Source organism: Spea bombifrons, chromosome 2, assembly GCF_027358695.1.
Source record: "Spea bombifrons isolate aSpeBom1 chromosome 2, aSpeBom1.2.pri, whole genome shotgun sequence".
Taxonomy (NCBI): Eukaryota; Metazoa; Chordata; class Amphibia; order Anura; family Pelobatidae; genus Spea; species Spea bombifrons.
Window position 1 is genome coordinate 98369136 of NC_071088.1, and position 11994 is coordinate 98381129.

At 39.4% G+C, this 11994-nt stretch overlaps 1 protein-coding gene across 3 annotated transcripts in view; it reads right to left on the reverse strand.

Annotated features, from left to right (window-relative positions):
* Positions 1 to 2333: 2333 nt before the first annotated feature.
* The window catches only part of FARP1 (FERM, ARH/RhoGEF and pleckstrin domain protein 1), an 84957-nt gene continuing 75296 nt past the window's right edge, over positions 2334 to 11994 (reverse strand). For all 3 annotated transcript variants that reach the window (XM_053455349.1, XM_053455350.1, XM_053455348.1), the window contains exons 18-27: positions 9232 to 9469; positions 8788 to 8918; positions 7707 to 7775; positions 7367 to 7456; positions 6640 to 6722; positions 6258 to 6370; positions 5793 to 5956; positions 4479 to 4586; positions 3238 to 3389; positions 2334 to 2755 (exon numbers count right to left, since the gene is read on the reverse strand). In XM_053455349.1, the coding sequence (XP_053311324.1) occupies positions 2674 to 2755; positions 3238 to 3389; positions 4479 to 4586; positions 5793 to 5956; positions 6258 to 6370; positions 6640 to 6722; positions 7367 to 7456; positions 7707 to 7775; positions 8788 to 8918; positions 9232 to 9469 (1230 nt within the window). In that variant the 3' untranslated portion in view covers positions 2334 to 2673. The remainder of the gene's footprint in view (positions 2756 to 3237; positions 3390 to 4478; positions 4587 to 5792; positions 5957 to 6257; positions 6371 to 6639; positions 6723 to 7366; positions 7457 to 7706; positions 7776 to 8787; positions 8919 to 9231; positions 9470 to 11994) is intronic.

An 11994-nucleotide genomic window follows, 5' to 3' on the forward strand; every position in this document is an offset into this window, starting at 1 on the left:
GTATATATGAATCGGGCTCTTTCTTGTATAGAGCCATAAAACCAGGACATTTTAAACAATGTGTTAGGGCTGAAGTGAGGTTGCTACACAGGCCAATTTTGTTGGATACTTAGATCTTAAATCACCAAGTGCCACTAATTTACCCCTAGAGAACAAATGTCTTAATTTAATAATCCCCAATTTGGCCCAATATAAGGTTGGGGGGTCACAAAATTAATGCAGGTAGTGGACTGGCTAAAGTTAAGGCGGGTAATCTGGGCCATAGTCTTTTGCTACCCTGTGTATAAAAGAAAAAAAATGAGCCACATTTTTTTTTCTTTTATACACATGAATTTGTTATACAAACCTGGCAGACCTTGTCTCCTTAATCCTTAAAACCAAGACATTTTTAAACAATCTGTCAGGGCTGTAGTAAGGTTGACATGTATTAAGCGCTGACCTGCTCTACGTAGTATGTATAAACCCAAAAAGAAATAAGCACTGGCCGAAGGCTCTAATGTATCTATTCTCTGCTTCAATGTTTTTTGGAGTTATTTGTTGTTGATCAATGATTTTGTTTCATGATCATCACATTCACTTCTTTGAATCCAGTTTTGTTGCTTCTAATTGTGGATTACATGACATTGTGTAAAAATGTGGAATAAGTGCTCTGATTCGTAGATTAAATATTTTAGCTATTTGTCACAACACCAGTTTTAAGTGAGGACATCAGCAAAACATCCATTGGCAGGTAACTGTCTTTGTAGGTCTAAAGGAATGAGTGCTAATACATTCAATCTCTGCTACCGGCTTGTTGAGCATTAACATGAGTTAATTAAACATTAGTCAAGGTCATCCCACGTTGGGACATAATTTGGTGAAGCCATTGCTAATGGAACTCGAGTAGCAGTATTTGCTTTGCCGTGCGCTTATACTCACAGAGCTGAACAAATTCATGACGTTCTGGTTTTAGACCCTAGATTTCCAGTGCATAACAACTGAATACTGCAGGAGAAAGTGACGGGGTACTGGTACATGGAGTTTCTTGACATAAAATGTAATATTAAAATACATTGGTACTTAAAGGGACATTCCAGCCATCATATGCACTTTGGAGAAGAATCCCCCATATGTATTTACCCTTTGCCGCTTTACCTGCCTGGCTCCTAAGCTCGCAAGAGATGTGGTCAGCTGATGTTTGAGACTGCAGCACAACCCTGCACTAAGCAAAATGGCTTTATTTATTAAACAGGTTGAGGAATACATATTAAACTGAATATTCTTCACTGCATAGGACACTAGAATGTACATTTAATATTGCCACAACGCACCTGAAATTTGACCGTTAATAGTGCATAGTGAAATCGGTGACACCACTAAGAAACGCTAAGCAGTTATTTACCAAGCAACCGCTTAGTTAAGGAGAACTTTTTTTTTCTAATATGCCGTCTCTCCATGGTCCCTCGTGTGAAGAATATTCCCGTACATGGCGGACGCAAGGCCATATCATAGTTTTAGAATGTGATGCCCAACAAGCTCATATAGGTGTGATGGTTATATGTCCACATACTTTTGGTCACATAGTATATTAAATGTGAAGTTTATCATGACAACTGAAATCAACTTCCTTTATACATATTCCATTATTGTCTCCCAAAATTTAGGCAGAACAATGTTCTACACTCTTGCATTGAATGGTAATATGTCTGTATTGGCAGCTCCTGCTTAGTTGTGGTTGTTGACTTCTTAATCAATACCCAAAATGTTATTCCTACGATAAAACAGTAGTTTTACTTTCAATAACCATGAATTAACAATAGCAATATATAGACCCAAACGACGTAAGGACTGTCAGGATATTCCCTTGCGGCTGGGTTTAGGATTAAATCCAGTGGCTTTTCATTGTGATACAGAATGAAGCCGAGGTACTAGCCGCAGCAGGGGGATGGGCCGAGCATCTCGGCACAGTGTGTCTCAATTAACATAGAATGAATAAATTGAGGTGACTGTTTAAAGCATGGATTAAAAAAAATAAGAAATCACAAGATGATGTAAAGTGTTTGGGGAAATCAATTTACTAAAATTCTTAACAACAATACGACCACACAAACTGAATATACTATAAAGTAGAAAGGAAAAATTATGAATTAAGAAAAGGGGAGTTCTAAAGTAATGAAGTAATTTTACTAATGAGCAATTCTACAACTTGATAGTGTTTCTGGTACTTGAAATGTAAAGTGCTTTGTTTACCTATATGGGGAGATATCATGAATTTGAAACAAATACTGTATAATAATAATAAAAAAAATTAACCTTTTTTAGTATACACGTCAACACGCACACACACACTGAAATAGAACCCGAGTACCAATACAAGTTTAATCATTTGTTCACTATACTAAAGATATATTTTAATGTTGGCACACAAAGTTCAAACAGAATGTCAAAATTTATTGTACAATATACCACCTGCTGCCGTTGACGGGTTAATTTAGAGCAGAACAAGGTAAATATATATAAAAAAAAACGTTACAAATGGTTTTTTTTTGCTCAGATAATGCTGAAAAAGTCATTGTGAAGCAGCCATCTTCCATGAAATATTTGCTTGCCTTAGAAAATCGTTCAACAAATTGGGGTCGGTATCAAATTTCTGCTTAAAAGAGCAGCTGTTGAGGGCTGGGGAATGTTCAGGTTTTAGTACATGTGGGTCTCTCTGTGACTCAGAAGGCGAGAGCGACAGGCCGAGTCTGTGGCACTGCGAATAACCTCCATCCACCTGAAAAGAAGGAGAAATGACCTCAGCAGGCAAGTATCAGGCAGATAACATACATTGGCAGCAATTATTTCCCATGGAATATGTAGGCTTAGTGTTCACACACAACTGTTCAAAGGTCTGGGGTCACTTAGAAATGTCTTTGTAAAAGAAAAAGCAAATGTATCCCTTAACATATCAAATTAATCAGAAATACAATGAAGACGTTCTTAATGTTGTAAATGACTATCGTAGCTGTAAACAGCTAATAGTTGGACATTTTCTTGTTTCCATGGAAACAGCTACAGCTACATATGGCATATATATATATATACACACACACACCATTTTTTATGGATACATTTACATTATATATACATCTGACATACTGCAGGGCAGTGGTCTACATGTGTCTGTCTGCAACATGTCCAATGCATAAGTGCCATGGAAAAAAACGGAATATTATGACAGCCCTAGCTTGACTAGAAAAAGACCGACACTCTTACCTTTCAAAAGTGTATTCATTCTCAGCCCTAAAATAGTAGACGTGTGACTTGAAGTGAAGTTTAAAGACATAATCCTTATGAATATTCTCTGATTCAGAGGGAATGGTAAGTGAATATCCCAGCAGGGGCAGACTGGCTAAGGGGTGATTGTCCTAAAAGAGAAAAAAACAACAAAATGTCTCAAATACCTGTAAAGATATCAATAAATGTGGTGCTACAAAAACCAAGCCAAACGATTATAACTATTATGAACCATGGCACAATCTAAGAATCTAAAGAAAAATGTTCTGTGAGTAATTTACTGAACTGATTTAAGTCAATTTTTATAAAAGTCAAGTCATTTTTATTCAGACATCATACAACTATATTGAGGGATAAACCTGTCCCCCATGGAAGAGAGATGAACTTGTGCTTATCAATATCCTGTATAGATAAAACATTTAGAATTAAGCTCTATGGATCTATCAAGTATCCAACATCTGAACAAGTTCAAAATTCCATATGCTTAAGAGGATCGCTTAGAGTCTACACTTGGATTCGGCAGGGTAATAAATGCCCTGGCTCTATCCATCATGGCACAAATAAAGTGTTTTGTAGGGATATACAGGCCCTGACAGTAGTTTCAGTTGATGTAAACATTAATATTTTAATATTAGGAGTATTTATTACATATAAAAAAGGAAAACAAAAAAATGCTACGGAGTGAACACCAAAGAGTGCAAAGCCCCTGTATGTGCAGAAGGAAAATGTCATGTTCCACACATTGTAAGGTTGTGATTACAATATGTTAGGTATCTAATTGTGACAAACGTATTGGCCATGACCCAAAAAAAAGAATAAATCTAATTCTGGAAATATATCTTCGAGGTTGAAGACCATTACATATATATACATACTGTTCAGAATCTCTACGGCACATTTAATACAGATAAATATAAATAAGACCAAAAAGATTTGAGATGTTCAGCGAATAATCAACCAACCCATTAAACATATATACAGAGTGGTGCCACAACAACAAAGCAGACATTCTTTAGTAACCACGTTTTTTCAGTAATTGAGAATATATTCGAGGCAAAAGCCTCTCCTAGTATCCGTTGGGTATGGCTGCAATATCTACTGTCACAGTGAGAAGGACATACACATAATCTGAGTTATAGGAAATACATGTTCGTGCATAAAACATACCATTCACGGGCACATTAACCATCCTCCGTAAATCAAGAAACGCTTTGTTTTACCTGGTGTGACTTGTAGAAAAAGAGGCAGAAGTTTGTAAAGACCACCCAGAGTTTCTGCCACCCGTTGCTGTTCTTGAACTTTCTCAGGAGGTTTCCAGATAACTGATTCTGTCGTATAGAATACAGATGTGTAAGAGGGACCTACATGTATAGACATTAGTAATTCTAGCCCAGGATAAACAAACTTACAAAAACATATGAAAAAAGACACAGCCTTTCTCACGTCACCTGCATTCTCTGTGTTTTGGGGTGTATTTAAAGTAACAGAGATCTGTTAATTTATTTGTGATTGATCTCTGCTGTGAGCTCCCCTACCTTTATACCTTGAATAAAGTTCACTGTTCTTTATGTATATGACCTTCATTTTTGTAGAATGTATCAGTTGCTTGGTTTAGTGAGCATCTGCTTACACACATTAACACCCTATAGGCCTACAAAACATACATTCATCACCACCCCAGCCCCCACTGGTAATGAAGAATGAGGAAATGGTGACCACAAGGAAGGAGGAGGATTTGGGTATCAAAATAGAGCATCTAGGGATTCTAGGAGTTATATGTTTATAAGCCAAGAGTTTGGTGGTGGTGACGCTTTCAATAATGCAAATTAATTATAACAACAATATTATCGGTAAAATGTGGGAAGCTTTTTGTTAGACAACATCAGGCATACAAATCTCAAGTGGTGTAATTCCTGAAAAATGTATTTTATTGCACAGCTGTCTTCCACGTAACATGTTAAAGCATCTGCTGCCACCTAGTGCATACAAAAGCTTTTTACTTCTATTCACAAAGGCTTTTTCTATTTATTGGCACTTAATGTGACATAGCTGTGTCAGTCTGTTAGAACATATAAGCTCAAGTTTAATGTACTTGGTTTGTAATTAAAATAGAGTATGTGCACATATGATCATGTATATGTAATGCTTGGTATAAATTTGTATACAATTGATTTCTCAAACTATGCAGCACAGCACAAAGGATCACAAGTTCTATTCTTACTCTGAAAATATCAGTAAAGACGACTCGTGGTGATAAAAATGCATGGGTAAGATATAAGCCAAGTCACTGGGAAAGTAACAGACCAGCTCATGGCTCTTCAAGGGCGGCAAACTCTGTATAGAGTCAGTATCTGGAAATCACCAAACTTTATATTCATGTTGTGCTATTTTCAGTTTAAATCGGGAATCATGTCTGCTAAACATTACAAGTAGACGTAACGTCCGATATCCTAGTGGGATGAGTTTTATTTTAAATGGCTGTACATGGTATAAATACAGAGCATTCTCTGCCAGATTGCAACAGCGTAGCTTACCTCTACTGCAAAGCTGAAGTCGATCATGGATACACTAGTATTTCGGTGCCAGCAGACATGGACTGTAGTGTTACCCCGATGTGGAGATTGACGTTCTAGTGACGTGCGAGATGAACTCAAGTCATCTTCTGACTCCTGGTCCGCAGGTCCTTCCTCAGGGCTCTCTACCATAGAAAATAAAAACGATTGTTTACAAAATGCCCCATAGCTTACTTATTACAAAATATACATCCCAGTTAAATGAGCAACTTTATATAATGTATAAGCAAAATGTTGTAAACCGTTATAAAGTAAAAGTTGCACACATATTTTAATAAAAATGTTACGTACGTAACACAGGCTGGATAAATTCACAATAGAGGTGGATATGTTTTATTAATAGTGCCGTTACACAGCAACCTTTCATCAAGAAACACAAAAACAGTAAAGTCGACCCCCAGTTCAGCCAACGCTCTGGTTACTCACTGCCATCAGGGGGACTACTAGCCAAGAGCTCGGGGATAGGACCACCGCTTTTTTCAGCCAGACTGATGGCCATCTGAATATCCTCTCTCCACTTCTCCATCTCAGACCTGGAACTGGAGAAAAACGGTATTTGCTTTAATATATAGTGATTTTCAAGGTTTTTTTTTTTTTTTTTTATCGCTTGTGCTGGTGTGTCATTTTTGTGTTTTTGTGAAGGAAACCAAAGAAAAAATAAGTAACAACTATAATAACAAAAGGGGATACCATGAACATTTTACAACCATGTTTGTTAGTACTTTCCTAAACAGATATTTCTAAGATATGATTTTCTTGAGGCCCCCTGATACCAATATACGGATGGCTGAATTTGTCATATAATTACCTGGCTGCCACCACAATAGCCTGGTTCTGGCTTCTTAAAGTAAGGCAGTGAGGAACGCCCCATTCTTCTTCACTTTCTTCTACCTTAAAGGCCAAACAACGTTTTTAAGTTCAATTTGAAAGGATGCAAAAGGCACTACAGTCAAATATGTGTAATATGTAATAAGTATTATGGATTTCACTGCAAAAAAGCGGGATAAACCCCCGTATCAAATGTTAGAAATATATAAATACCTAAAGGAATTTAAAGTACAGAAGGGATGTTTAATTCTAAGGGAGAGAAATGGGAGCACACGAGGTCATCAAAGTCTGAAACTAGTTACTGAGAGGCTAATACAATGAGGGAATTTAAATAAGATGAGACCAAGGACAGATAAAGGGCCAAGTCTAAAAAAACAGGCAGACTAGAATGGCTGAATAGTTATCTACTGGCAATTCTATGTATTTATAGACATTAGTCACTAAATATTAGGGTTATGGGACTCAAGAAGACACATCCAAGATCTTTAAATCTTGTACAATAAAACTTGTTCTATGTTATTTTATTATAAGGTATCCCAACCTTCTAAACTGTCCAGGTCTTCCAAAAAGTGGGCCACATAAGTAGTGTCAGCGTGTCTCGGACAATTGTAGCCTTAAAATGTTGGTTGTGAATTAACGCATTTGTGAGACAAGGTAAAGGTTACACAAGAAAGATTTAAAACAAAAAATAAAGACGCGCAACTTACTGTCATATTGTAAAGGGGAAGCTGCCCATGGACTTTAAACTGGTTTGAGGAAGTCAATCCTCTGCTTGTATACAGCAAGACGTCATTAAACTGGAAAGGAAACACACAAATTCATTTGTATTTGTTTTGCTTCGTCATTACCTAAAGTTTAGTTGGCAGCTTTATAAGGAAACTAAAGCCAGCAGACGCATGAAACATGATTTATTTTATTATCGTAAAACAGCAGCAACACTTCCGACCCAGGGAATATGTCATATGATCCACGTGCGTGAGGATGACCATCAAAGGCTGCGGGAAACAACCATCTTACTTCTCTGGCAAGACACACAATTTCACGTACCAAGAAGAACATCCGCTGCTGCAATCCTTTCCCGGACAACTTGCTTAAACTGCCGAGCCGAATAAACTCCTGAGCGACAAAATCAACACAAAGATAAAGCAAATCTTTAAATCTGCCAAAGAATTGTGCTTTCCAGAATAATGAAATAGCAAATATTTGTAGCAAGCACATAATATGCACTATTGCCTCTATGAGAGTTTCCATACAATGCCCGCTGTAAATAAGTAAATACTGTAAACTCAGCACATGGGAAATAGCATATCAAGTATATAGCAGCTATTACCAGAGCATTTTCCTGTAACTGAACACCAGATGAAAGCACTCAGAACATTTTTAGCCTTCATATCAAAATACTTGTAAAATTACACACATGCTTACTGTGGGTTAATGTCAAGCAGTTTAAACACCAGCATTATTTATAATATGTAGCTCCCAAGCAATGTTCCATCTAATTTTTCTTAGGTGGCGTGTGCAGAAAATTTCTCTCGTGCAAAAATTTTCCCAGAGCCAAAATTTTGTGCGCACAATATCCGTGCCACATAAAGTATCAAAAAAAATAATATATATTTTTTATTGGGAAAAACTGTTGTGCGCACAATTTTTGGACATGTGTGCTCTCTAAAAATGCTATGTGCGCGCGCACAAGCGCACAGCTTAGAGGGAACACTGCTCCCAAAGCTTCTTCACTATTTTTGTATTCATGCAGCACCAGCAATTTACGCCGAGCTTCTTACAATAGACACTTTCAAAGGGTATGACAAAACTAGAAAGGACGGACAGATAGATTCTGTAAAGAAAGCCCAGCTCGCAGGCTTACAATATTCATGATGATATTCATGGTCAAGAGGTACACCAGCTATAAAAACATGGAACATAGGCGAGGTTTTAACATTTTTACATGAAAAACTTTTTCTGGACTTCAAATCTCTTTCTTGATGTATCATGGTGGAACTGTTGACTTGGTTCCATTGAATTACAAAACTCTGTTACTGAAGGGTCTGGGAGGCATTGACTTTCCTCCAGGCAGCTAAAAGGAGCAGTCAGACAAACTTTTCTTGTTAGACAGCCAGCCATTACTTACCCTTCCTGGAATGACCAGATTGTCAATGCCTGTCAAATCTTTCCTAAGCTCCTGCAGCTTCTGGAAATTTTCCATCTTGATCATCGTACCGTGAAGCTGAGCTACCATTTCGGAGATTTCGGCTAAAGCAGCTACGGGGAGGAAAAAGAAAAACACGGGTGTGCATTACAAAGAAAAAAAAAAATCAAACAAAAAAAAAACCTTATGTACAATGATTTTATGTGCCATTATATACATTATTTTAGATTTTTTTTTTAATAAGCAGCATTGGTTTATTGAGCATAGAACCATGAACTAACAGATAATAAGTACGCATAAACCTTGTGTAGGTGTTGGCTGGGAAATTGATGATCACTGAACAATTATATAGATGCTAAATGGCAAGTTACAGGAGAGCAGCTAGAATTATTTGGGGGTAAAAGTTCTACTTCAGGCAGTTCTCACCTCGGGAATCCCTGAAGTCTGGGTGATTTGGAGAGTAGTGTTTGCACAGCCTTTCCATGATCTGTTTGTAGTGCATTAGTCGGTGCAGTGGTTGGATAAGGAAGCTATTCAGAGGCAAGTAGCAAACCTTCTCCTGCTCAAAGTCCCGGCACACGATTTCCAGCTTGCGGGAGGCTTTAATTGCTTTCTCAAGCTCCATCAGCGCCTCGTAATGTTTCTGGAGATTACTTGTGAGTTGCTGTAAAGTCAAATGATAACATTTCAAGAGGACACTTAAAACCTGCACCTTTGCACCGTTACAAGATCTACATATGCATGTTCTTGGTATTTGTCTCAACGAATGAAATGGAAACAGAATATTAAATGTAATATAATGTAAACATGTAATATATGATATGATTTTATGTCATAGAGATCCAAGATGCATATACTTTTTGGTCGTGAAATAAATACTGTGCAAAGAATGGCGTATAGATATGATTCCAGATGTCACAGACACTGAGTGTCAGCCATGTGTACAAAGCAACCAAAACACTTGCTGATGAGACCACATCATTAGTTGATGATAAAAGCCCTTTGCTTTCCAATCTGCATTGACTACAAATAATTCAGTTCCGCTACAAGCGGAGGGCTACTAGCTTCCTTCTTGAATAATTCATTTTCGCATTTCGCCTCAGAAAGGGAGAAATATAATGGATTTATTGATGGGCGTTAGTCAGAGGCGTATATAGGGTATGGCAGCCATGGCACGTGCCATGGGCGCCATCTCAAGGGGGGCGCCGGTGAGCGGCTTTTAAATGCCGCTCACCGGCATTTTTTTTTTTTTTTTTTTTGATGCGGAGGAGAGAGAGGAGCGCCTAGCAACCGCTCGGCGCCCCTCATTCTCCTCCACGAGCCCTCTACCCCCGTCCCGGTGCCGGCATTTCATGCAGAGCGCCGCAATATGCCGGCATTTTGCGGCGCTCTGCATGAAATGCCGGCACCAGCGAGCGGCTTTTAAACACTGATGCGGAGGAGAGAGAGGGGCACCTAGCAACCGCTCGGCGCCCCTCGTTCTCCCCCGCATCAAAAAAAAGAAGACAGCGTTTAATAGCCGCTCGCTGGTGCCCGCTGCTTCACTGCTGGGCGCCGAAATATGACGTCCTCCCGTCGCTGGACTTCAAGGTGAGAGGGGTGAGAGGGGGGAGAGAGGGAGTTAAAAAGTGATGAGGAAGGAAGGAAGGGAGGGGGTTAAAAAGTGATGCGGGAGGGGGTTAAAAAGTGATGCGGGAGGGGGTTAAAAAGTGATGCGGTAGGGAGAGGGGGTAGATATAAGTAAAGAGTGTGCATTAATGTGTGGATGCATTGAGTGAATGAGAGAGAGCATGAGTTAATATGTGAATGTATTGTCTGAATGAGGGAGAGCATGAGTTAATGTGTGGATGAGTTGCCTGAATGAGGGAGAGCATGAGTTAATGTGTGGATGAGTTGCCTGAATGAGGGAGAGCATGAGTTAATGTGTGGATGCATTGAGTGAATGAGGGAGAGCATGAGTTAATGTGTGGATGAGTTGTCTGAATTAAAGTGTGAATTAGTGAGTGACTGTAAAAGTGTTTGTGTATCATAGATGTGTAATTGTGGAAGGGCAAAGATGGCACTAGCAGGAGGTTTGAGCCTTGGGGACCAAGATGGCACAGGCAGGGTGTATATGGGACAAATATGGCACTGGCCGGACTGTTTGGGGACAAAGTTGACTTGTGCTGGGCTGTTTGGGGACAAAGATTGCAAATCTTACGTGTGTTATCTGGGTGCTAGTCGGGTTCTATGTGGGCAGTGTGGACGCCAGGGCTGGCTTTGGGGTGTGCAACCTGTGATCTATGCCTGTAATTTAGGGGGTTTTAAATATACCTTTAATGCCCTGTTTTTATGTGAATTCCAATTGATCTTTACCTGCAAAGATGGGTTTTTGTGTTATTCTGTAGATCCATATCTGCTATGCTATGTTTCCATACATTATTTATGTGTACTTGGAAATACAGGGTTAATATGTCTTATTCAGTTGATCTATACCTGCGATGCTACGTTTCATATATTATTATTGTATACCTGCAAATACAGGACTTGTATGTCTGATTCTGTTTATTTGATATATACCTTCAGTGCTGAGATCACAAGTGAATTTCAATTGATCTGGGTTTGTGTGTTGATCTATACCCGCTATCGGCAGCAGGGACTAATATATATATATATATATATATATATATATATATATATATATATATATATATATATATATATATATATACCATATTGGCTCGGATATAGGCCGCCCCCGTATATAGGCCGCACCCTAAAAGTTTGGTGCTTTTTTAAAGAAAAAGTTTTTTTTCTTTAAAAAAGCACCAAAAAAAACATGCTGCCACTCTGCCCCCCCCCCGAGATATGCTGCCACTGTCCTCCCTCCCCGAGATACGCTGCCACTGTCCTCCCTCCCCGAGATACGCTGCCGCTGTCCTCCCTCCCCGAGATACGCTGCCGCTGTCCTCCCTCCCCGAGATACGCTGCCGCTGTCCTCCCTCCCCGCGATACGCTGCCGCTGTCCTCCCTCCCCGCGATACGCTGCCGCTGTCCTCCCTCCCCGCGATACGCTGCCGCTGTCCTCCTCTGCCCCCCCTCCTCGACTTACCGGAGCAGACTCCCGGGTGTCTTGCGGGGCCGGCGAGGGACATCTACGCAATACGCGTATGCAACTTCCGGTACCGGTACCGGAAGTTGCATGAGCGT